General features: G+C 44.3%; 1 protein-coding gene across 1 annotated transcript in view; it reads left to right on the top strand.

Annotated features, from left to right (window-relative positions):
* Window positions 1-26,320, top strand: part of ophn1 (oligophrenin 1) — a 230,177-nt gene that overhangs the window by 127,061 nt on the left and 76,796 nt on the right. The window contains exons 12-16 of the mRNA XM_072505810.1: window positions 7,453-7,486; window positions 7,601-7,663; window positions 8,460-8,534; window positions 10,715-10,799; window positions 24,475-24,533. Coding sequence (XP_072361911.1) covers window positions 7,453-7,486; window positions 7,601-7,663; window positions 8,460-8,534; window positions 10,715-10,799; window positions 24,475-24,533 — 316 coding nt within the window. The remainder of the gene's footprint in view (window positions 1-7,452; window positions 7,487-7,600; window positions 7,664-8,459; window positions 8,535-10,714; window positions 10,800-24,474; window positions 24,534-26,320) is intronic.

Here is a 26,320-nt window from a genome sequence, read left to right as displayed (position 1 = left end):
AGAGAAGTCTGCGGAGACTTGGACAGACTCGAGTCAACTTTCTATGTAGGCCAATGCCGAGCAACCCTACGCTGTGGTGTTAATTCATTAAAGCTGGCTGATTTCTGTTTACAATTGCCCGGTTTAAGATTCCAGACCGTTTTCTGCTGAGGCTGGTGTGCATTACATTATGTTATAACACGAATGTAAGTGTTAGTGTGAAGCAGTAGCAGTCACTGCAAGACTGGACAGTGTGTGTTTGAGTGTCAGAAGTGAAAGCATTTGAGTGAGGCTTCAAGTCAAAGACTTGCTCGCTTCTTCGGATGGTGCAAAAGGCACCAGGTCGCTTTGGAAACAAGCAGGTGAGTTTTTCTTTGCCCACTGCCGGTGAGATCAGCATTTGTTGCCCAGCCCCAGTTGTACTTGAGAAGGTGGTGGTGAGCCGCCGCCTTAATCTACTGCAGTGCTGTGGTGCAGGTGTACCCACAGTGTTGTTCGGGAGGGAGTTCCAGCATTTTGACCAGGTGACATTGAAGGAACGATGATACATTTCCAAGACAGGATGGTGCGTAACTTGGGTGGGGAAATTCCAGGTGATGGGGTTCCTCGGTATCTGCTTTACTTGTCCTTCTAGATGGCAGTGGTCTTGGGTTCAGAAGGTGCCTAAGGAACCTTGGTGAGTTCCTGCAGTACATATTCTAGATGGTACACACGGCTGCCACTATTTGTCAGTGGGGGAAGGAGTGAATATTTGTGGTAGGCATGCCAATCAAGTGGGCTGCTTTGACCTGGATGGTGATGAGCTTCTGAATGTTGTTGGAGCTACACTCATCCAGTCAAGTGGAGAATATTTCATTGCCATCATGACTTGTACCTCGTAGATGATGGACAGGCTTTGGGGGGTCAGGAGGTGAGTTACACGCCGCAGGATTCCTTGCCTTTAACCTGCTCTGGTCGCCAAAGTATTTCTATAGCTTGTCCAGTTCAGTTTCTGGTGATGGTATCCCCCAGGATGTTGATGGTGGGGAATTCACCAATGGTAATGCCATTGAATGACATGGGGCAATGGTTAGATCATCTTGTTGGAAATGGTCATTGCCTGGTGTGAATGTTACTTGCCACTTGTCAGCCCAAGTCTGGATATTGTCACGGTCTTGCTGCATTTGGACATGAACTGCTTCATGCTCTGAGGAATCGTGAATGGTGCTGAACATTGTGCAGTCAGACAAACTTAGAAACATAGAAAATAGAAGCAGGAGGAGGCCACTTGGCCCTTCGGGCCTGCTAAGCCATTCATCATGATCGTGGCTGATCATTAAGTTCAATACCCTATGCCCGCCTCTCCTCGCCCCACCCCCACCATGTCTCTTGAACCCTTTAACCTCAAGAGCTGTGTCTTTTTTTTAAATTTGCTTTTATTCAACATTTTCCAATAATTTTTACAAACCACTACAAAAAGAAAACAACAAAAAGCATAGTAATAATTAAGAAAACAACTTAACAAATTAGCTAAAGAAGGTGGGGTATCTGCCCTTTACGAATAAAATCTATCCACCCCCCCCCCCCCCCCTCTGGTTTGCTGCTGCTGCTGACCTCCACTTAACGTTCTGCGAGAAAGTCAAGGAATGGTTGCCACCGCCTGGAGAACCCCCGCAAGGACCCTCGCAAGGCAAACGTTATCCTCTCCAACCTGAGAAATCTCGCCATGTCACTGACCCAAGCCTCTTTCTTGGGGGTTTTGCGTCCCTCCACATTAACAAGAGCCACCTCCAGGCTACCAAGGAGGCAAAGACCAGAACTCCGGCCTCTTTCGACTCCTGCACACCCGGTTCGTCAGACACCCCAAATATCGCTATCCCCCAGCTCGGTTTTACCCGAGTGTCCAAGACCTTGGACATAGCCTTTGCAAAGGCTTTCCAAAATTCTGTAAGTGCCGGGTATGTCCAAAACATATGGGCATGGTTTGCTGGGCCCCCTGAACACCTCACACACCTGTCCTCTACCCCAAAGAACTTACTCATTCTCGCCCCTGTCATATGCGCCCGTTGCACTACTTTAAACTGAATCAGGCTCAGCCTGGCGCAAGATGAGGAGGAATTGACCCTGCCCAGGGCGTCAGCCCACAGGCCCTCCTCCAGCTCCTCACCCAGCCCCTCCTCCCACATGTCCTTCAGCTCTTCCACTGAGGCCTCCTCCGCCTCCTGCAGCTCCTGGTATATGTCCGATACTTTGCCTTCCCCCACCCACACGCCCGAGACCACCCTATCCTGTATCCTCCGGGCAGGTAACAATGGAAATTTCACGAATGCCCGAACCTGCATGTACCTAAAGGTATTCCCTGGGGGCAACCCAAATTTCTCCTCCAGAACCCTCAGACTAGCAAAAGTCCCATCGATAAACAAGTCCCCCACCCAAGAGCTATATCTAATTCCTTCTTGAAATTACACAATGTTTTGGCCTCAACTATTTTCTGTGGTAGCGAATTCCACAAATTCACCACTGACTGGTGAAGAAGTTTCTTCTCACCTCAGTCCTAAAAGGCTTACCCCTTATCCTCAAACTATGACCCATAGTTCTGGACTCCCACACCAACGGGAACATTCTTTCTGAATCTACCCTGTCTAATCCTGTTAGAATTGTATAAGTTTCTTTGAGATCCCCTCTCGCACTTCTAAACTCCAATGAATATAATCCTAACCAACTTAGTCTCTCATCAAATGACAGTCCCGCCATCCCAGGAATCAGCCTGGTAAACCTTCGCTGCACTCCCTCCATAGCAAGAACATCCTTCCTCAGATAAGGACACCAAAACTCCAGGTGTGACCTCACCAATGCCCCTATACAATTGCAATAAAACATCTCTGTTTGTTTACTCAAGTCCTCTCACTATGAAGGCCAACAAACCATTTGCCTTCTTTACTGCCTGCTGTATCTGCACGCTTACTTTCAGCGACTGATCCACAAGAACTCCTGCTGTGATGTCCTGGAGCTGAGATGATGTTTTAAAAAAATGTATTTTATTACAAATATGTATCAAAACAGGTTACAGCGAATAAACACCCCGGGAAACATACTTCCCAACAATCAACTATACAGTCTGTACAGAATTTTCCCCTTTTTCACCCCCCACCTCCCCCGCGGCAAACAGCCCCTCAAACATCGGCACAAACATCTCCACCTTTCCACAAATCCCCCTGAGGAGCCCTTTAACTCATACTTTATCTTCTCTAATCGCAGGAAGTCGTACAGGTCACCCAACCAAGCCCCTACCCCCGGTGGCGATGCCGACCGCCACTCCAGCAAAATTCACCGCCGTGCAATCAGAGAGGCGAAGGCCATGACATCGTCCTCTCCATGAGCTCCGGCTTCTCTGAAACCCCAAATATCGCCACCAAAGGGTCCGGGTCCACCTCCTCCTCCACTATCCTGGCTAAAACCGCGAACTCTCCCGCCCAGAATCTTCCCAATTTTTCGCAACCTGTGCGAGTGATTTGGAGCTGAGATGATTGACCTCCAACCATCACAACCATCTTCCTTTGTGCCAGGAATGACTCCAACCAGCGGAGAGTTTTGTCCCTGATTCCCATTGGCTCCAATGTAGCTCGGGTTCCTTGATGCCATACTCGGTCAAATGCTGCCTTGATGTCATGGGCAGTCACTCTCATCTCACCTTTGGATTCCGGTCTTTCTTGCCCATGTTTGAACCAAGACTGTAATAAGGTCAGGAGCTGAGTGACCCTGGTGGAACTCAAACTGAGTGTCCGTGAGCAGGTTATTGCTGAGTAATTGCCGTTTGATAGCACTGTTAATGACACCTTCCTTTACTTCACTGATGATCAAAGGTAGGCTGATGGGGCAGTAATTGGCTCGGTTGAATTTGTCAACTGGGCCAATTACCTGGGCAATTTTCCAGATTGCCAGGTAAATGCCAGTGTTGTAGCTGTACTGGAACAGCTTGGCTAGGGGCATGGCAAGTTCTGCAACACAAGCCTTCAGAACTATTGCCAGAATATTGTCCTGGCCAAAATAGCCTTTGCAGTATCCAGTGCCTTCAGCTGTTTCTTGATATCACATGGAGTGAATCGAATTGGCCGAAGACTGGATCATCCACTCGACACTTCTGGCTGAAGATTGTTGCAAATGTTTGTGCAGCTATGCAGGGCTCCTCCATCATTGAGGATGGGATGTGTGTGGAGCTGCCTCCTCCAGTGTGTTGCCCACCATTCACGGCTGGATGTGGCAGGACTGCAGAGCTTGGATCTAATCCTTGGTTCTTGGATTGCTTATTTCTGTCTAACACTTGGCTGCTTTTGCTGGTTGGCAGGTAGTCCTGTGTTGTAGCTTCAGGTTGACATCTCATTTTTAGGTATGCCTCGAGTTACTTCTGACCTGCCCTCCTGCTCTCGTCATTGAACCAGGGTTGATTCCCTGGGTTGGTGGTAATGTTAGTATAGGGGACATGCTGAGCCAAGAGGTCACAGATATTGTAGTTGAGTACATGGATGTTTGAATTGCTTGATCTGTTTGAAGTCTATCCCATTTAGCATGGTGGCCGTGCCACATAACACAATACAGAGTATCCTCAATGTGACAAAGACTGTGCAGTGGTCACTTCTACCGATACTGTCATGGACAGATGCATCTGCAGCAGACAGTTGGTGAGAATGAGGTCCAGCATGTTTTCCCCTCTTGTTGGTTCCACTACCTGCCCCAGTCCCAGTCTAGTAGCTATGTCCTTTAGGACTCAGCCAGCTTGGTCTGTGGTGGTACTACCGAGTAACTCGAGCTGATGGATATTGAAGTCCTCTACCCAGAGCACATTCTACGCTCTTGGCACCCTCAGTGCTTCCTCCAAGTGGTGTTCAATATGGAGGAGTACTGATCCATCATGGTGGACGGTATGAGGTAATCGGCACGAGGTTTCCATGCCCATGTTTGACCGTGTGCGATGAAACTTCATGGAGCCCAGAGTTGACGTTGAGGACTTCCAGGGCAACTCTCTCCCGACTATATACAACAGTGTCATCACCTAGAATCATATTCATAGATTTTTTTTTTCATAGGATTTACAGTGCAGAAGGAGGCCATTTGGCCCATCGAGTCTGCACCGGCTCTTGGAAAGATCACCCCACCCAAGCCCAGACCCCCACCCTATCCCCATAACCCAGTAACCCCACCCAACACTATGGGCAATTTATCATGGCCAATCCACCTAACCTGCACATCTTTGGACTGTGGGAGGAATCTGGAGCACCCGGAGGAAACCCATGCACACACTAGGAGAACGTGCAGACTCCGCACAGACAGTGACCCAAGCCGGAATCGAACCTGGGACCCTGGAGCTGTGAAGCAATTGTGCTATCCACAATGCTACCGTGCTGCCAGTTACAGCACAGAAAGAGGCCATTTGACCCATCTTGGCCATACCAGCCCTAGGACACCCAGGTACCCTTTCTAAACCCACCTTTCTCCAGTCCAGAGCCTTGAGCTTACAGTACTTAAGGTGCAGATCCAGGTACCTTTAAAAAGATCTCTGCCTCCAGCACTAACCCGGGCAGTGAATTCCAGACTCCCACTACCTCTGGGTTAAAAGGTTTTTCATCATGTCCCCTCTACACCTTCTGCCACGTGTCTTGAATCTATGTACCCTGGTTCTAGAATTCTCCACCAGGGGAAATAATTTTAATCTCTGTTGGGTCTGTCCTGCTGATGGAATAGCATTGGTGATGGCGGTGTTTGTGAAAATGTCAGTAAGGTATGATTCCTTGATTATGACTATGTCAGGCTGTTACGTGATAAGTCTGTGAGACAGCTCTCTCAATTCTGACACAAGCCCCCAGACGTTAGTGAGGAGGATGTTGTTGGGTCGATAGGGCTGGGTTTACCGTTGTCCAATGCCTGGGTCAATGCCGGGTGGTCTGTCCAGCTTCTTTCCTCTGGCTTTGTATTGGTTAAATACAGCTTGGCTTGCTAGGCCATGTAGTCAACCACATTGCTGTGAGTCCGGAGTCACATGTAGGTCAGACCAGGTAAGGACGGCAGGTATTCTTCCCTAAGGGGCAGCATGGTAGCACAGTGGCTAGCACTATTGCTTCACAACTTCAGGGTCCCAGGTTCGATTCCCGGCTTGGAAATCTCCGTCTGTGCGGAGTCTGCACGTTCTCCCCGTGTGTGCGTGGGCTTCCCCCGGGTGCTCTGGTTTCCCCCCACAGTCCAAAGATGGGCAGTTTAGGTGGATTGGCCATGCTAAATTGCCCTTAGTGTCCGGAAAGGTTAGGTGGGGTTACTGGGTTATGGGGATAGGGTGAAGGTGTGGGCTTAAGTAGGGTGCTCTTTCCAAGGGCTGGTGCAGACTCGATGGGCCGAATGGCCTCCTTCTGCACTGTAAATTCTATGAAATCTATGAAATTTAAGGGGATTAGTGAACCAGTTGGCTTTTTACAACAATCGATTCATGGTCATCCCAGATGATTTAAAAAAAAAAAAAAAAAAAAAATTTTAGAGTACCCAATTATTTTTTCCAATTAAGGGGCAATTTAGTGTGGCCAATCCACCTATCCTGCACATCTTTTGGGTTGTGGGGGTGAAACCCACGCAAACACTGGGAGAATGTGCAAACTCCACACGGACAGTGACCCAGGGCCGGGATTCGAACCCGGATCCTCAGCACCGTAGGCAGCAATGCTAACCACTGTGCCACCGTGCTGCCCTTTATTGATTTTAAATTCTACAATCAGGCGTGGATTGCTCTGGTTCTCTGGATTACTAGTCCAGCGACAATACCACTGTGCCACCACCTCCCATATTGTTGTCCGTGTCACAGTGTATAATCCTCCCTGAACTCGTACCAAAAGCAGATTTTCTTGTTGCGTTTTGTGGGATCTTGCTGTGTGGAAATTGGCTGTTGTTTAAAAGTTGGTCATGAAATGCTTTAAAGCGCCCCGTGGATGTAGTAGGCTGTGTTCCAGCACATTTCTGGGTCCTTCCCTTTTTGTTACTTTGATCACTTCGAGAATGTTCTGTATGATGCTAGTTATGTCTGTCTGCAGACAGTAACTGCTTTTATCATCACTGAACCCTATGCTGCCACTCAACCAGTGCTGAAAAGACTCTTTTCCACACCCAAAGTCCAGATTAGAGGGGCTGAATGGCTTACTCCAGTTCCAATGTCCCAGCTTTGACGTTGATCACAGCTGGTGATGTTTTGTGAAAAATGGCATTGGTTAGGGAAGCTGGACGTCTAGGTCTTCATTGCTATACAATGATCCAAGCTAGAAAGAGTCATAATTTGAGGATAGAGTTCTCCAGTCACACAAGCTGCCAGCTCGCATTGTTCAGGCTAATGATTAGGAATCCTGGACTATACCAGGCAATTCCATCCTTGTGAGAGGAGATGGTGGGGAGATATTAATATGTTACGGGAGAATCTTACCTGAGTTAACCAACTATTGTCTCTCTGCTTCTGATTTCCAGATCTACATCACGCCGAATGCAAAACCAGAGCAAAGTATGTAACCCAGTCTTTTTTGTTTACTTTTGACCATTTTGAAATTCTGCACTGGAGATTAAATCATGAGACTAATCGTGAATCCTCACTGGTTTTAATTCTTTTCTTGCACAGTGCAACTGAATGAACTTGGCTTAAAGTTTGTGAAGAGATGTATTAATGCTGTGGAGACCAAAGGTGGGAAAATGAGCATTTTGTTCCCATTATTAATAAACCCCAATCGAATGTCAAGCCCGTGTTAGAATGTGAAAGGAGCCCATTGTGCAGATTTTTCCTGTCCCTCGCATAGGTCCTCAACCAACCCAACACTAACCCACTGCATCACCCACTTAACTCGCTCCAAGAGCTAGATTTATACCAGGCTTGAGCATGAATCCTCCAATCCTGCTTCCTACCATTCCATTCCTCCATTAAAGAATTGTTATATTACGATGTGTAATATATATATATATATTACTCTTTTTATCTAGCTGAGTTGTTGAAATATAGCCGTAATCTTCCAATGATTAAAAAGTAATTTATTGAGTAATATAAAATAATCTTGTGAGTTCTTTTTACTTAATACTGAACCAGTAAAACAAACAAACAACTGTAGAATAAACTTATTAAATTATATGATATAATACTCTGATAACTAATAACTTCTTCTTTCCAGCTTTCTCACTTCCCTTCTCTCTGCAATCCTGACACACATTCCTGTAGGAAAGAGCGGGAAAACATTTATATAGGTCCTAATAGTGTGGCCATCTAGTGTTCAATTGCCTGTACATGCTTAACATAGCCTGATCATGTATTGCTTCATACAGAGATCATGTATTGCTTCATACAGAGATCACTACAAGAATAAGCTTCCTTTTTATCTTGGTGAATACAATTATCTCATCTGAGGGATTAAAGTTGTGAAAAAGGATACTGATTTTTAATGTTCAGCCCTATCTTAATGAAACATTGAATTTGGATTTGCTCTTTACAGGAATCACCACAGAAGGTGTTTACAGAACTGTCGGCAGCAATCTCCAAGTCCAGAAGCTACTATCTCAGTATTTCGGTGAGAACGCAATTTAACAAGAAAGTTGCTGCCCGTTGACGCTCACTCACTTGTCATTACTGCACCTCCTGTTCTGGGGAATTGGACTGGGCTGGGTACCATCTACACCCCAGTGTCGGGAACTGGCAATACACCGATCTTTGGGATTTTATCTCCGATGTCCTGTGGTGGGGATGGGGTGTGGAGGGTGTCGGGTTTGGCTGCCTCTCGTACACTTGGCCACTCACGCTGCTTCTGTTAAAAGTTCCAAGGTGATGAATTTTCCCGATTTCTTTTTTCTCCGAGCCACATAAGTGGTTGGAGGAGCCTGAGGTGATTGGTGAACTTTACAATTCAAATTCTCCAACACTCTCAGTCTGGCCTTTGGCAGGGGCTGGAGTGTTATTCAAAAAACAAATCTTAACGTTAATTAATTCCAGTTCTATTCCCTTTTCTCTTATTCACTGTTTTGTTATGATCCGCATTTATATTTTAAAAAAAAAAGGTGAGGTGGGGCCACGTCTGAGAATTTGCAAGGAAAACCTGATGAAGAAGGTCTGGACTCTAGGCAGGAATGATGCATTCTGCTGCAGTGTATTAAAGACGGTGCAATCCTTGCATTTATGTTGCGATTTTGTCATTTAAGTATGAAACCTCCTGACGTGTTTTAGCAGGAAGAATTTGACACCGAACCAGATTAGGAGATATTACTACAGGTACTTGGTCATAAAGGGTACATTTCGAGGAATAAAGAGAGGTGAAGAGGTTTTGGGAAGGAGTTCCGGAGCTTAGGACTTTGACAATTAATAATCGTTATTATTGTCACAAGTATGCTTACATTAACACTGCAATGAAGTTACTGTGAAAAGCCCCGAGCCACCATATTCCGGCGCCTGTTCGGGTACACAGAGGGAGAATTCAGAATGTCCAATTCACCTAACAGCACGTCTTTCGGGACTTGTGGGAGGAAACTGGAGCACCGGAGGAAATCCACACAGACACAGGGAGAACGTGCAGACTCCGCACAGACAGTGACCCAAGCTGGGAATCGAACCTGGGACCCTTGCGATGTGAAGCTACAGTGCTAACCACTGTGCTACCGTGCCGCCCACTGTGCTACCGTGCCATAATGACACAGGCGCCATTGGCAGACAGATGAAAACCTACCTTGTGTTGAAGTAGGTTTTGATTGTCGTACATTCATTTAAAAAGAAATTGGTTCCTAATATTGCCACGCCAGTCCACAACCTACACATTAAAGGATTCCAACAATTTCAGGACATTCAGCAAGTCAGTTTGTTCACTGAAATAATCAATAATATTTAAAACAGTACCAAATTTAAAAAAAAAAATATTCCTGCGATGTGGGCGCCGCTTGTGAGGCCGGTATTTGTTGTCCATCCCTTATATCCCTTGAACTGAATGGCTTACTCGGTCATTTCAGAGGGAACTTAAGAGTCAATCATACTGCTGTGGATCTGAAGTCCTGTGTAGACTGAGTGAAGATGACAGATTTCATTCCCTAAATGGAAACCAGATGGATGTTTACAACAGTTGGTTGATAGTTGCCATGGTCACCATTACTGAGACGAGCTTTATATTCCAGATTTATTAACTGAATTAAAATTTCACCAGCTGCGGTTATGGGATTTGAACCCAGTGCATTACCAGTCCAGGGACATTACCGCCACATCATCATCTCCCCCTAATATATAATCCAAGGTGCGGCGATGAAGTCAGTGGAAATCGCACTGAACTGTACACTGCCCTTTTTGCCCTCAGGAAACCTGCGGGCGTCCACCACTTGTTATTTGGACTGATGGGGGCCATGCCCGTTTGGGATGAGGTGCCAGAGGGTTACCCACACCTCCCAAGATTGGATGACAGAAAATTGGGAAGGGAGTAAAAACTTTGATGTGAAAGTACGAGAGGAAAAATCATGTGGCAAAGCATTAGGCCGCACGGGATTGAGGGAATGTTTTTTCGTAACAGGCCATTCCAAATACACTGGGCCTGGGAAGCTCTTGCACTAAGGAGATGTGCCCCGTCTCAATATGCGATGCCCTGCTTGCATGTGAAAACTGTGAGCACTTTACAAAATGAGGAACAACAGATCAAAGTGCCCCTGAGCTTATTAAACTGCCCTTACTGATTAACCTTTACAATGATTGTGGTTTCTTTTATTTTTTTTCCCCTGTTAGATCCAAATCACCCTGGTGATGCTGATCTCCAGAACACGGAGTGGGATATAAAAACAATCACCAGCGCACTGAAGCACTACCTCAGGTAAGAGGCCTTACCTCACACTGAGTGAAGAACGATGCTGTCGATATTGCACCCCCATTGACGACTACACGTTGCCAGAAGGGATATATTTGTCCATCTTTTATTAATAGTTTAAAGGTTGCTGGTGTGTTACGTCATAAAACCTTAACCGTGCAGCAGGAGGCCACTCTGCCCATTCCACCTGTGCTGCCTCTTTGAAAGAGCTATCCAATTCAAACCACTTGACACCCCTCCCCGCACACCCTTTCTCCATAGATGTGCAATTCCTTTCTTCTCCAGTATGTATTCAAGTCTCTTCTTGAAAATTACTATTTAATCCACTTCCACCACCATTTCAGCCAGCACAGCCCAGATTATCAGCACTCACTTTTTGGAAACAATCTCCACATCTAAGAAGCTTAAAAGGCAGATTGCAGGGGTACTGCCTTCAAAACGGTGACTGTCACCTGAAATCTTTTATATTTCTCTAGTCTTGCCTGATGTATATTAGTTTCAAGAAAGACATTTGCTTAGGAACAGATGTAGGCCCGGATCCTCTGGGCAGCAGTGGAGTAGGAATGTCCCCTGCTGACAGTTTTTGAAACTGCAGCCTTGCCTTTTTGAGCTGAGACTTTGGGACTTTCTGACGCACTGCGACATGGATCCATCAATGAGGTGTCGTGAGTCTGGATGACGCGGAACAGTTCTCCACACCCCTCTCTCCCTCCGGGCCTTCTCTCACCCATCACAAACTAAATAAATGCACCTTGACGTCTGGTAAATGGTAAATTACGTGGCTTATAAATGTATCTGTCTCCTTTTTTTAAATTCTAGCCTCCGCTCCCACTCCCCCTTCCCATTCACCCCTGACTTTGCTCGCTACAGCCAGCAGTGAATGGGGGTGTTCAGCAGTTTTGATAGTGTTATGGGCCAGGGTTTAGAGAACCCCAAAGTGTTTCATGGAGTTCACCTGACCCACAACTTTTAATAGATTGTGGTATGGGGAGCACACGGCCCACTCTACAGGTGTGGTACAGCAGAAATGGAAAAGTATTTTTTAAAGCAAAACAATGTTTATTCTATGAACTCAAGTTAACCTTTTTAAAACATACAGTGAACATCTTAGCAACCATTAATTCAAATACAACCCCCAAAGAATACAACACTAAGTAATGCTTTAAGCTTTCCTTTTAACATCCATAAGACTTAAAACATCTTTCACCAGAAGCACATTAGGTTCACATTCACTACTGAGAACATTTATAATTCTGAATTCACCAAATGATCAAGAGATAGTCTTTTGATGGCAGAGAGAACAGCAGTTCGCCTGCTTCGTCTGACTTCAGCTCCAACACTGAAAACAAAACAAAAACACACCCTGCAGCAAACAGCCTAAAACAAAAGTATAAAGCGGACAGACAGCCCAGCTCCAGCCACTCTCTGACATCACTGCAGTAATAAACACTCAATTCTTAAAGGTATTCTCACTACAGATATTTATATACACACCCATTTATAAACACCCATTTCTTAAAGGTACTCTCACATGACACCACCCCCCCAAGAAAAACAAACAAACCATCAACTTCAAGATGGCTTCATTTTTCACCTTTTCACTATCCTTTAAGAAAAGCACACAGTAAATATACATTTTCGTTTCAAAAAACACACGCAAACAGGTACAATAATATAGTCCATTTTTGTTCTTCCTCCAACTGAAATCCTTTTCGATTCTTCCTCCAACTGAAATCCTTCTCAATTGACAGTCTTTGAACAAGAAGGCCTCTGCACGATCCATCCATTTCTCTACGCCTCGGCATTTCTCTTATAAGTCAGATACTTTAGTTCAATCTGATCACAGAGTCCCTTGCAATTCTCCAATACAGGAACATTGGTTATCACAGCTTTCAGGCAATCAAATGCCTGTTGAAAGTCCGCTGTCCACTGAAATTTTCGACGTTTCTTCAGCAAGTCTATCAGTGGAGCAATCACGCTACAAAGCTTTTGCACAAATGTTCGATCAAATCCACTCATGCCAAGAAATCGCATTATTTCCCTTCGTCTTGACGGTATCGGAAACTCCACAATAACTGTTGGTTTCACATCCCTTGTGACCATTCGACCCTATCCGATTGTATGGCCAAGGAATGTGACTTGGGCTTTTCCAAATTCACGTTTGGCTAGGTTTATCAACAAACCCGCCTCCTGAAGTCGATCGAATAACTCCATCAGATGTTTCAAATGTTCTGTCCATGTCTGGCTGAAAATTACCAGATCGTCGATGTATACCGCACAATTGGGTAATCCTGAAACGACTTTGTTAGTTCACCGTTGAAATGTTGCTGGTGCGTTTTTCATGCCAAATGGCATAACTTTGAATTGGTATATACCATCTGGAGTCACAAAAGCTGAAATCTCCTTCGCCCTTTCGGATAAAGGTACCTGCCAGGTTTTGGTACCATCACTATGGGTGAGCTCTATTGGCTGCAACCCACTTCAATTATACCATTTTTAAGCATACTCTTAATCTCTTTGTTAACCTGTGCCAATTTTAAAGGGTTAAGACTGTATGGATGTTGTTTGATTGGAACAGCATTTCCCACATCTTAATCATGTATAGCCATTTTAGTACTTCCCAATTTATCTCCACAAACTTGCCCACGTGATATCAATTACTCCAGGTCAGTCCGTTTTTCCTCTGGAAGGTTACTCAACAATTTATCCCAATTTTTAAGAACATCCTCATTTTCCAATTTAATTTGAGGTATGTCAAATTCACAGTCATCTGGATTTGGTTCGTCACTTTGAGCTAGAATCATTAAAACCTCCTCCTTTTCCTCTCCTTCCCTTTCAAAGTACCTTTTAAGCATATTCACATGACACGCTCGGTGAGTTTTCCTTCTATCCGGCGTTTTTACCACATAATTCACCTCACTTAATTTCCTTTCAATCTGATAAGGCCCACAAAACCTTGCTTTTAAAGGTTCCCCCACCACTGGTAACAACAGTAAAACTTTATATCCGCTGGCAAAACTACGAACTTTGGATTTCTTGTCCGCCACCCGTTTCATCACATTTTGCGCAATTTTAAATGTTGTCTAGCCAATTCGCCTGCTCTATTTAATCGTTCCCTAAAATTTGACACATAATCCAATAATGTAATTTCCGATTTCTCACTCACCAATTTTTCCTTAATCAATTTAAGTGATCCACTTAGCTCATGACCAAAAATTAGTTCAAAAGGACTAAATTTGGTTGACTCATTAGGAGCATCCCTAATTGCAAACAGTACGAATGGAATTCCTTTATCACAATCCTCTGGATAATCGTGACAATAAGCCCTCAACATTGTCTTTAATGTCTGATGCCAACTTTCTAATGCTCCCTGCGATTCTGGATGGAACGCAGTTGATTTAAATTGTTTTATTCCTAAGCTATTCATAACTTCTTTGAATAACCTTGAGGTAAAATTTGATCCCTTGATCCGATTGTATTTCTGTGGGTAGTCCATATCTAGTAAAGAATTTAAGGAACTCCTCCACAATCGTTTTAGCTGTAATATTACGTACTGGAATGGCCTCTGCAAACCTAGTAGCCACATCCATTACAGTCAAAAGATATTGATTCACACTTTTTGTTTTACGAAGCGGTCATATGCAATCAATTAGGACCCGTGTAAAAGGTTCCTCAAATGCTGGAATGGGTATTAAGGGTGCTGGTTTTATCACTGTTTGAGGTTTCCCTATGACTTGGCATGTGTGACATGATTGACAAAATTTAACTACATCTTTATGTAGTCCAGGCCAATAGAAATGTTTTTGTATTTTAGCTTGCGTTTTCCTTATTCCCAAATGACCTCCCGCTGGTACCTCATGTGCAACTCGCAACACCTCCTTTCTGTACCCTACCGGCAATACTACTTGATGAACTTTCATCCGCCTGCATATGTAAAGGTCTCCATTTTCTCATCAAGACATCACTTTTATGGTAATAACACTCTAGTATACACTCAGATTCCTCTTCCGTATATGCATTCTGATACATCCGTTTTATTTCTATATCTTTCTGTTGTAACTCCGCCAGTTTTCCTGAACTAAAAATATCCACTTCACTCTCCACCTGTTCTTGTTCTTTTTCAACCATCTGATCAAAAATCGTTTCTGATAATTGCACTTCAACTTCATCTTCACTCTTTGATTTCTCCTCTTGTCTTAAGCTGTGACTTTGCGACCTTGTTACTCCACAATTCGGAAAAATCACAGGATATTCGTCCTTCAACACTTCAGTTGTCTGATTTTCCACTGGCTTATCAACCACAGTAGGCATCACTCCCACTTGCGATCCAGCTATATCGTTACCCAAGATAAACTGTATTCCTGGACAAGATAATTTCTCTATTACTCCTACTACCACTTCACCACTCTTCACTGGACTTTCCAACCTTACCTTATATAATGGAAGACTACTCCTCTCACCCTGAATTCCACATATTACCACTTTTTCTGGCAACATTCTTCCCAAGCTACATAACTCCTCATCTCTTACCATTAAAGATTGACTAGCTCCCGTATCTCTTAAAATTGTGACTTCTTTACCTGTTCCTCCTGATACACATGAGTAAACTTTACCCACAGAAATAAATTATTGAAAGAGATCTGGAACCTTCTTATCAATCACCTCTTGATCAGGTTGTACAATCTTTTGCATATCCTTCGCTTCACTTGGGCTTTCCTTTACCACTTTAACAAACCCCGCTGTCTTATCCTGTTTTACTACATCAGCCTTCCCAGTGCTTTTCTTCAACCACCAACACTGTGACTTTACATGGCCTAGTTTATTACAGTGAAAACATTTGAAACATTTCATTTCTTTTCCACCCTCCTAGATTTCCTTTTTAATCTGAGGTACACTTTCCTTATTATCTCCCATCAGATCACCTTTACCTTTACCACTTGAGTATTTCTCATGTCCCCAGTTTCTATCCCTCACAGGCTGAAACTGATGTTGGAAACCAAGCTTTGATTTATGAACTAATTCATAATCATCTCCACTTCTGCTGCTAATCTCGCAGTTTAAACCCTCTGCTCTTCCACATGAGTTCTCACTACATCAAGAATTGAATTTTTAAACTCCTCAAAAAGCATAATTTCTCTGAGAGCTTCATACGTTTAGTCTATTTTCAAAGCCCTTATCCACCTATCAAAATTACTCTGTTTGAACCTTTCAAATTCCATGTATGTTTGACCAAATTCTTTCCTTAAATTTCTAAACCTTTGTCTGTAGGCTTCAGGCACTAGTTCATATGTACCTAAGATGGATTTTTTCACCTCCTCATACTTCCCAGATACCTCCTCTGGTAGTGATGCAAACACTTCATTAGCTCTGTCTACCAGCTTTGTTTGAATCAGTAATACCCACATGTCCTGTGGCCATTTCATTTGTTTAGCTACCTTCTCAAATGACATGAAAAAGGCTTCTACCTCCTTCTCGTCAAACCTTGGCAATGCTTGGACATATTTAAATAGATTCCCACCAAGCCTTCGACTTTGACGCTCTTTTTCACTATCCTCATCCCTATCATCCAACTGTACGTTTCCCTTTACGTCTGCCAATTTTAACTGACTGTCATGTTTCATGGCCATTTTCTGAAGTTCAAATTCTCTATCTTTATCTTTTTCCCTGATCTGTATCTCCTTTTCTCTTTCTCTTTGTTCTGGTAGGGCTATTCTTTTCTCCTTCTTCTCTCTCTCCTTTTCTTTTTCCTCTCTCTCTCTTTTTTTTCCTCTCTCTCTCTTTCTCTCTCTCTTTCTTTTTCCTCTATCTCTTTCGTATTCAAGCTGCTTTAATTTGTCCTCATGTTCCATTTGTTTAAGTTGTAACTGAATTTTTGCCATTTCCAATGAGTCAAACTGTAGCTCAGGCAACTTTAAATGCTTAGCCACCGCCACAATTACCTCATCTTTTCGCATTTTGTCAGGTAATGTTAACTGCAATGTTTTTGCCAAATCTAACAGTCTGCTTTTAGTCTCTGTCCATAAGGCACTGCGTGTGACCGTCTCCACCCCCAAAAACTTCAGAGACTCTGAAAGAGCCATTGTCCACAATACACTCCCTACTTAAACTAGAAGACCACACCTGAAAAGCAACCACAATATGCTCACCCCTCACTGTCTTTAAGTTCACTAAGCCAATCCAATAGATAGACTTTTATCTCCCTTGAGCCCCCAATTTGTTATGGGCCAGGGTTTAGAGAACCCCAAAGTGTATCATGGACTCCACCTGACCCACAACTTTTACTAGATTGTGGTATGGGGAGCACACGGCCCACTCTACAGGTGTGGTACAGCAGAAATGGAAAAGTATTTTTTAAAGCAAAACAATGTTTATTCTATGAACTCAAGTTAACCTTTTTAAAACATACAGTGAACATCTTAGCAATCATCAATTCAAATACGACTCCCAAAGAATACACTAAGTAATACTTTTAGCTTTCCTTTTAACATCCATAAGACTTAAAACACCTTTCATCAGAAGCACATTACATTCACATTCACTGCTGAAAACATTTATAATTCTGAATTCACCAAATGATCAAGAGATAGTCTTTTGATGGCAGGGAGAACAGCAGTACACCTGCTTGGTCTGGCTTCAGCTCCAACACTGAAAATGAAACTAAAACACACCCTGCAGCAAACAACCTAAAACAAAAGTAAAAAGCTGACAGGCAGCCCAGCTCCACCCACTCTCTGACATCACTGCAGTAGTAAACAGTCATGTCTTAAAGGTACTCTCACAACAGCTATTTATATACACACCTATTTATAAACACCCATTTCTTAAAGGTACTCTCACATGACAATTGTGAGGGTGAGCAATGCAAGGGGGCAGGTGTGTGAGAGGGGGGAGGTGGTAAGCAGAGCCCAGGGTGATGTAGAAGAAACGGTGCTGGAACGGCTCTGAATGAATCCGGTTTAAAGTGTGTGTAAATGTCGGACAAACAGCCCATGTTCACTCACTGACCAGTGGGATCGCCAGTGAGGTTCTGGCAAATGGAAGGTTTCAGCTGCCGGTGTAAATTTGCTCCCTGGAACCTCTGATGCTGTTTCATAGAATCATAGAATTTACAGTGCAGAAGGAGGCCATTCGGCCCATCGAATCCGCACCGGCTCTTGGAAAGAGCACCCTACCCAAGCCCACAGCTCCACCCTATCCCCATAACCCAGTAACCCCACCCAACACTCAGGGCACTTTTGGACACTAAGGGCAATTTACCATGGCCAATCCACCCAACGTGCACATCTTTGGATAGTGGGAGGAAACTGGAGCACCCGGAGGAAACCCACGCACACACGGGAGAACATAGAGACTCCGCACAGGCAGTGACCCAAGCCGGGAATGAAATTTGGGACCCTGGAGCCTGTGAAGCAATTGTGCTAATCACTATGCTACCACGCTGCATATTTCGACACATGATCATGCCAAACACCTCTATTGGGACAGCAAGAATGGAATGACTTAACCAATGGGAACACGTGATTAGCATTGGCACGTTTGGTCAAACGACTGGCTTCCATCAATGACTCTATGGGATGGATTTCTGACCGTTCCCACCGGTGGGATCTTCCAGTCCAGCCAATAGCACCTCCCCTACAGCAGCCGATTCCCCGGTGCGCAGCCAGCGAACACCACAAAAGCGATGCAGATATCAATGGGACTGGAAGATCCCGCTGGTGGCCAGTGGCGAGTTGCCTGCGCTGTCAGAAAACACACCCAGGGTGGGGACTGTAAGGAAAGCCGATTGAAAGGAACCTAACCTGCAAATTGTCTGCTTAGCTCTCAGCATCGTCAGATTTATTTGAGCCAGCTTGGACAGCTGACTGCATTTTTTACTGTTGTTTCCAAATTTGTCTATGAATATACCTCTGTGTCTGGTAATAGTATTAAAATGACTGACACTAATCGCGCTCTGAAATGGCTTGGAAATACTTTTAAATCCAGAGACGACAATGGATCTGATGTTTGTTCCAGGGCATCTCAGGTTATTTCACACATGAGGTAAGAGTTTTGGATTATTGCAAGAGAGACTGTTGGACTATGAAACTGGTTTTAAATGGCAAAAGAGAAGGGTTCGAAAGGCAACTGCAGTTTCGCAACAGGCAGAAATCAACAATTAATAGCTCCATTTAACGTTATTCTGTCAGACTCCCTGAAGGATATACATCACAGGTTCCGAGTGCTCTTTATAAGACAAAAGTGTTCATCCAGAAGGATTTGAATTTTCCCGATAACTTAATTTATTCTGGTGCCGCAGAGAGCAGTCCTTCAGAACAGTTGTTTCCATTGTTATTTTAATCCTTGGTTCCAGGAAAATTGCATGGCTATATTTGCACACGTAAAGCAGCCCATCTTCATATTGCTGCAGTTAAAAGAAGATATTGAACTGTGGAAGGCTGCAATAAATCCTTCAATCAATTATTATTGGTTTTTCATAAAACCGAACACCGGTTCTTTCCTCTACCTAGCTGTGAACTTGTACCTTTCTCTGGTTTTGTCTCTCACCTCGCCTCATGCCTCTTTCAGCTCAGCTTGTTCATGAAACCTCCCTCCTGATTTCATGAAGCCATTCCCCTAGACTGCAGATTCTCCTTTCCGAGTGGCCAGAACTAAGGGACACCATGAACGCTTTCATTATCTCGGGTTCTGAGCGCCCCCCCCCCTCACTTCACTTTCAAAAGCCTTGTGCCATATCCCTCTGTCCTTGCAAATTACCGTCTCATCTCCAATCTCCATTTTCCTTCAAACTCCCTTAAACCTGTTGTCATCTCCCAAGTCCTCGCCTGACCTACATTCATAAACTTCCATCTCATCCAACTCTCTGTAGTTTGTAACCCTATCTTTCACCCTGTGCTCACAGACCTCTGCCGGGTCTCAAAATTTCTCAACACCTCTCAGCTTCCACAAAGTAATAATAATCTTTCTCATTGTTAAAAGAAGACTTACATTAACACCGCAATGAAGTTACTGTGAAAAGCCCCTAGTAGCAACACTCTGGCGCCTGTTCGGGTACACAGAGGGAGAATTCAGAATATCCAAATTACCTAACAGCACGTCTTTCGGGACTTGTGGGAGGAAACCAGAGCACCCGGAGAAAACGCACGCAGACACGGGGAGAGCGTGCAGACTCCGCACAGACTGTGACCCAAGCCGGGAATTGAACCTGGACTCAGGCACTGTGAAGCAACAGTGCTAACCACTGTGCTACCTTACCGCCCTAAAGAGATCACCCAGACTCAAAACGTTGGCTCCCTTCTCTCTCCACAGATGCTGTCAGACCTGTTGAGATTGTCCAACACTTTCTGTTTTTGTTTTACCTCAAAATTAATGCCTCGTCTTCCTGGTTAAATGCTTTAATGACCATTTCCCACCCTATCTCGCTAGCTTTCTCCATAACTTTCTTAAAGCTCTACGTTTGATCAACTCTGGCCTCGGCCCCCACCTCCCCGTCCCTTTGTCTCACCATTGACAACTGAGCATTCAGCCGCCTGAACCCTAAACCCTGGGATTCCCTCCATTCATGTCTCTGCCTCTCCTCTTCCCCCTTTCCTTTAAGACCTTCACAGCAACCTTTAGCCAAGACTCTGAATATCTGCCCCTTTGGCTCTTCATCAATTTCTGTCTGATTATAATTCTTACAAACATCTCCAGATAGTCTTCTGTCCAAAAAATACATTATAAATCCTCATTTCTATTGTTGTTTCCTTGAATATTTCTTCTCCCCCTTTTCTCATTCGCTATTCTTATTTTTTTCTCTCCAATCTAGCTACCTTGCTAAAACTCTGCATATTTCACTTAAGCTCTAGAAGTTGACTCATTCCCCACTTCCTGACATCTTTCAGTCTTGATGGGGAAACAAATTCAATTAAAAAAAACAGGCTTTGTGACTTCAGACAAGCGGGAAAAGCTAATTTTCTTTTCTTTGTCCATCCAAAAGCTAGTGTAATCAGTCATTCTGCAGTAATGTGTCCAATTCTTGGCACCACACTTTAGAGAGGATGTGAAAGCTTTGCGAGGGTGCAAAAAAGATTCACGAGAATGGATCCAGGAATGAGAGTCTTCAGTCCGGAGGAAAGATTGGAAAAGCTGAGCGAAGAGCAGGTGGAGTTGAGACACTGTGGACGTGGTGAAAGTCATAAGAGGTCAGGACAGAGTAGATGGGTCTGGGGGGGGAATCTGTTCCCATTGATGGAAGAGTTGGGAACCAAAGGACACCGATTAAAGATGGTTTGCAAACAACAGGTGCAATCTGTCGGTCTCCACGCGCCCAACTCAGGACGCAACGAGGTCTTGCAAGGGTGGAAATGTGTCCCTTGGGTGGTTGGGCTCTGGACAGGGTGGTACCCTGGCATCCTTGATGCCACCTGAGCACCATGTCAGTGCCACATGGGTGCCACCCTGGCAATGCCAATTCGCCCAGGTGGTGCTGCATATGGTGGCAGTGCCAAGGAGCCCAAAGGCATCTTGCCCATGCTGGGGAATGGGCCAAGGGGTACCCTGCCCCTGTGAGGTGGTGTGCAAGGGGCTCGAGGACCCCACTCATTGGTAAGTTGGGGATTTGGGGGGGGTCTGCAGGTCGCCGTGGGGTGTCTAGAGATCGGGGCTCATTAGTGCAGGAAAAGCGACTTGAGTGTGGTCTCAGTGGGATGTTCCTCGCCAAGGCCCAGAAATGAAACAGAGTCCCATTTAATAGCAGGGTCATTCTAGGTGCTGCCAGCACCGGGAAATACCCGACTAAATGCGCCCAACACGTTTCCATTAAATTGTGCCCAAAGCAACAGCAATATGAGTGCTTCTTAAACAAGGGTGGTTTGCAGAAAGAGTTCACTTTACACAGTGAGTGGTTTGGATCCGCAATGCGCTGCCTGAGAGCTTGGCAGAAGTCTTCCTTCAAAAGAGAAATGGATAGGCACCCGAAGAGAGAGAAATGTTGCAGGGGTCTGGATAATGGCAGTGGATAGCAGTGAGCTGAGCTGCTCTTGCAGAGATCTGGCAGATGGGCCAAATGGTCTCCTTCTGTGCTGTAACCATTCTGTGATTCTATCATTGATGAGAGCAGTGCAGATTAGGGCTTGTTTTATGCATCAGAGAAGGGAACAGACAACCAATTAATAACTTCAGAAGTGAAACTTGAGCAAATCCTTTAGAGTGTACGACAAGTGTGAGACTAATTTCAATTGTTGAAAGATTAAAACCAGTCAGACTGAAGTCTATTCGGATTGTTTTTGTTCTGCTAAGTGACACCCAATGTCAAGAGGTGGTTTGCACCCACGAGTCATGTATAGTGAGTTGCTGGTATTGAGAGAGTGGCTGTTGGGAAATCAGGCACATGGAAAAATGCAAAACTATTTGGAGTTATTACACCTCAAAGAACAAAGAACAATACAGCACAGGGACAGGCCCTTTGGCCCTCCAAGCCTGCGCCGACCATGGTACCTGCCTAAACTAAAAGCATCTGCACTTACGGAGTCTGTATCCTTCCGTTCCCACCCTATTCACATATCAAGGCACAGCCTAGACGGGAACTTCCTTTCCACCCTCTGTTGCTCGACTTTGAGGGGAGAAAATAACACTGAGATATTACTTTTATGGCGCTCGCTATGGATCAATAGAGCAGTGTTAGCTTAGAAAACTGTAAAGCCAAGAAATTGATTTAGTCAGCATTTTAATATCTCATTGTAGATGGGAGTACATTGGAAAATTGATCCTTTATGCAAATCCTGCTTGATGAAGAAGCGGTCGACATCTTTGTATTCATCCAGTTTACTTTGAATCTGTCCCTTCAGCCTTCCTTGAGTGTAGTTTAATAGTGTAACAACACTTCCAATTCTAATTAGTTTTGCAGTGTGATCTGGTTCATTTGATTTTGAATTTGCCTTGTTAATACTGCTGGGTGGATTTGGTATCACCAGGATCACTATGCCTATACCATTTTCTCCATCTTCCTACACATCTCGTTTGCTGTCAGGAGTCTGTCTTGGTGAACAGTGTGGGGTCAGTACTGATTGCCAATATAGCTGAGTGATGTCCTTGGGCAAAGTGAAAATGCTGGACCCAATGCAAGCGTGGTCAACAGGATTCGGTGGTCTTTGGCACGGGTCACACTTTGCCTTCCATGTCACCAGAAAGAATCACCTTGAGAAGGACTCTGCTGTCTGAAGCAGCTAGACGTACAGCACGGATGTAGACCATTTGGCCCATCATGCTAGTGCTGGCTCATTGAAAGAGCTATCTGATTAGTCTCACTCCACTGCTCTCTCCCCATAGCCCTGCAGTTCTATCCTCTTCAGGTATTTATTCAAATCTATTTTGAAAGTTACGAATCTGCTTCCAACACACTTCCAGGCAATGCACTTCCGACCAGAGTATGTCTACCTGGCAATGAATGAGGAAGTTGACATCTCTGGCTTTAGGTTGGCACAGCAAAAGATCGTGAGCTTTGCTGTTTGATGCTGCAAAGGGCTGGTACGTCTGATTATAGTGGGGGCTGCTGTGGCCTGAAAATTGGCTCAGTATTGAGGGGGGAGATGTGAAATAGCACAGTGGAAATTGCATTCCTCTTGCAAGTATCTCATGCAGCTCCACTTTCAGTTCAGTCATCACCAGGTGGGGAGAAGCATCTGGGTGCTCTGTAATATCTGCATCTTATGCTTATTTTCCCTGTTACGTAAGAAATGCACCCTTCAAGCCTGCTCTGCCATTCTCTAAGATCATGGTTGATCCGCCTTCCTGCATTATGCGTTAATTACCTTCATGCCCAGATAAGTATTAATCAATCTCCGTCTTGAATGTACTCAATGACTGAGCATCCACTAGCCCTTGGTGGTAGAGAATTCCCAAATTCGCACCTTTTCGACTAATTAAATTTCACTTCACGTCTCTGAGGCAGGAGAAAGGTCCTCTCGGCATCTAGCCCTTTCAACGTGATAATCTCTCAGACTTCTAAATTGCAGGGAATATAGGCCTGGTCAACTCAATCCCTCCTCAAAGGACAATCTCCTCGTTTTGGGAATTTTTGTTTTACTTCATCTTGGGCAGGAATATCCTTCCTTGGCAAAGTAACTAATTCCCTTGAGTTTTAGGAAAGGCTGCTGATGGTTTACAACATCCTCTTGAGTATTCTCTAGGCTTTCACACTGGAGGGTCTCAATTAGCCCGAAGGTGGGTGAGCCACACACCTTCAAAGTGTTTAAATTCCAGCCCCATGTGTCTTCCCAATTCATTTTCCCACCTATCTTTGTATCCTCAGCAAATCTCTCTTTCGTAGCCAGACTAATGTTAACTTTTCCATCTGGACTTGACAATGATGTATTACCTAATCTAGTATCACATGAGAAACACAGACCTAATTTCCATTGATATATGTAACACTGTATAAATGCAGAGGATGTGCAGTCGCCTATTTGCTTCAAGATATTGGCACTGTTTGAGTTTGAAACTTTGTTGACAGTGGTTTTAGGACAAATGACATCTGCCACCCCTACCCCACCCCCACCTCCCCAATTAAACATGTCTTGCCTTGGAGGTGGGCATGAAGGTACAGTCTGCATTTTTTTAATAACTGCTAATATTTCTGTTTCATACAGCCATAACACTTTGTTGTAGGCCAATTATTAAAACCCCTACTCTCTGATCAATGCAGGAATCTGGAAGAGCCAGTGATGACCTACAAGCTACATAGAGAACTAGTATCTGCATCCAGTAAGTGTTCTTTTCTTGTTCACCCTTGAAGGTGTCTCGCACTGCATGGCTTAGTTGGTAAATTGGGATATATGGTGGCATATATATGGTGGCATAGTGTTTGTCACTCTACTAGTAATCCAGAGGGCTGGACTAATGATCGAGAGACACAAGTTCAAATCCCACCACAGCGGCTGGGAAATTTAATTCAATTAATTAAATCTGGAATAACATGCAGGGACCAGTGATGGTGACACTGGAACTACCAAGTTGTCATCAAAACTCATCTGATTCACTAATGCCCTTTAGGGAAGGAAATCTGTCATCCTTACCTGGTCTGGCCCATATGTGATTCAAGGGCCACAGCAATGTGGTCGACTCTTAACTGGCCTCTGAAATGGTTGAGCAAGCCACCTAATTTACCTACAGAAGGTGGCTCACTGCCCTCTTGAGGGCACTTAGGGATGGCGATAAATGCTGGCCTTGCAAAGACATCCCCATCCAATTTTTAAGAAGAAAAATTGTCATCCAGGTGGATCTGAGTCAAGCAGTCAAGAACATCCTGGAATAAGAACAGAAAATGTTGGAAGCACTTAGCAGGTTAGGCCAATATCAGCACCTGCAAACCCTTAAATATCTTTATCTTGCGTAAATAAACATTGTGACAGACGAGTTCAAGAGGGCCAGAGCTGTCAATCAAGCAATGTTTTCTCTGGGGCTCAGGAACCTACAAGGGAACAAGCGGTCCTAGATCTAGTCCTGTGTAATGAGGCAGGATTGATTAATGATCTTATAGTTCGGGATCCTCTTGGAAGGAGTGACTACAATATGGTGGAATTTAAAATACAGTTGGAGGATGACAAGGTAAAATCAAACACTAGTGTTTTGTGCTTAAACAAAGGCGATTACAATGGGATGAGAGAAGAACTAGCTAAGGTAGACTGGGAGCAAAGACTTCATGGTGAAGCAGTTGAGGAACAGTGGAGAACCTTCCGAGCGATCTTTCACAGTGTTCAGGAAAGGTTCATACCGACAAAAAGGAAAGACGGTAGAAAGGGGAAAATCGACCGTGGATATCTAAGGAGGTGAGGGAGAGTATCAAATTGAAGGAAAAAACATACAAAGTGGCAAAAATTAGTGGGAGACTAGAGGACTGGGAAGTCTTTAGGGGACAACAGAAAGCTACTAAAAAAGCCATAAAGAAGAGTAAGGTAGACTATGAAAGTAAACTGGCTCAGAACATAAAAGCAGACAGTAAAAGCTTCTACAAATATATAAGACAAAAAAGAGTGGCTAAGGTAAATATTGGTCCTTTGGAAGATGAGAAGGGAGATTTAATAATAGGAGACGGGGAAATGGCTGAGGAGCTGAACAGGTTTTTTGGGTCAGTCTTCACAGTGGAGGACACAAATAACAGCCAGTGACTGATGGAAATAAGGATATGATAGGTGAGGACCTTGAGATGATTGTAATCACTAAGGAGGCAGTATTGGGCAAGCTAATGGGGCTAAAGGTAGATAAGTCTCCTGGCTCTGATGGGATGCATCCCAGAGTGTTAAAAGAGATGGCTAGGGAAATTGTAAACGCACTAGTGATAATTTATCAAAATTCACTAGACTCTGGGGTGGCCCCAGAGGATTGGAAAGTAGCAAATGTGACACCACTGTTTAAAAAAAGGAGGTCGGCAGAAAGCGGGTAATTATAGGCCGGTAAGCTTAACTTTGGTTGTAGGGAAAATGCTGGAATCTATCATTAAGGAGGAAATAGCGGGGCACCTGGAGGGAAATTGTCCCATTGGGCAGACGCAG

The sequence above is a fragment of the Scyliorhinus torazame genome, chromosome 5 (genome assembly GCF_047496885.1).
Source record: "Scyliorhinus torazame isolate Kashiwa2021f chromosome 5, sScyTor2.1, whole genome shotgun sequence".
NCBI lineage: Eukaryota > Metazoa > Chordata > Chondrichthyes > Carcharhiniformes > Scyliorhinidae > Scyliorhinus > Scyliorhinus torazame.
Note: the sequence above shows the minus strand (reverse complement) of the source record. Positions and strands in the feature narration are given on the sequence as shown.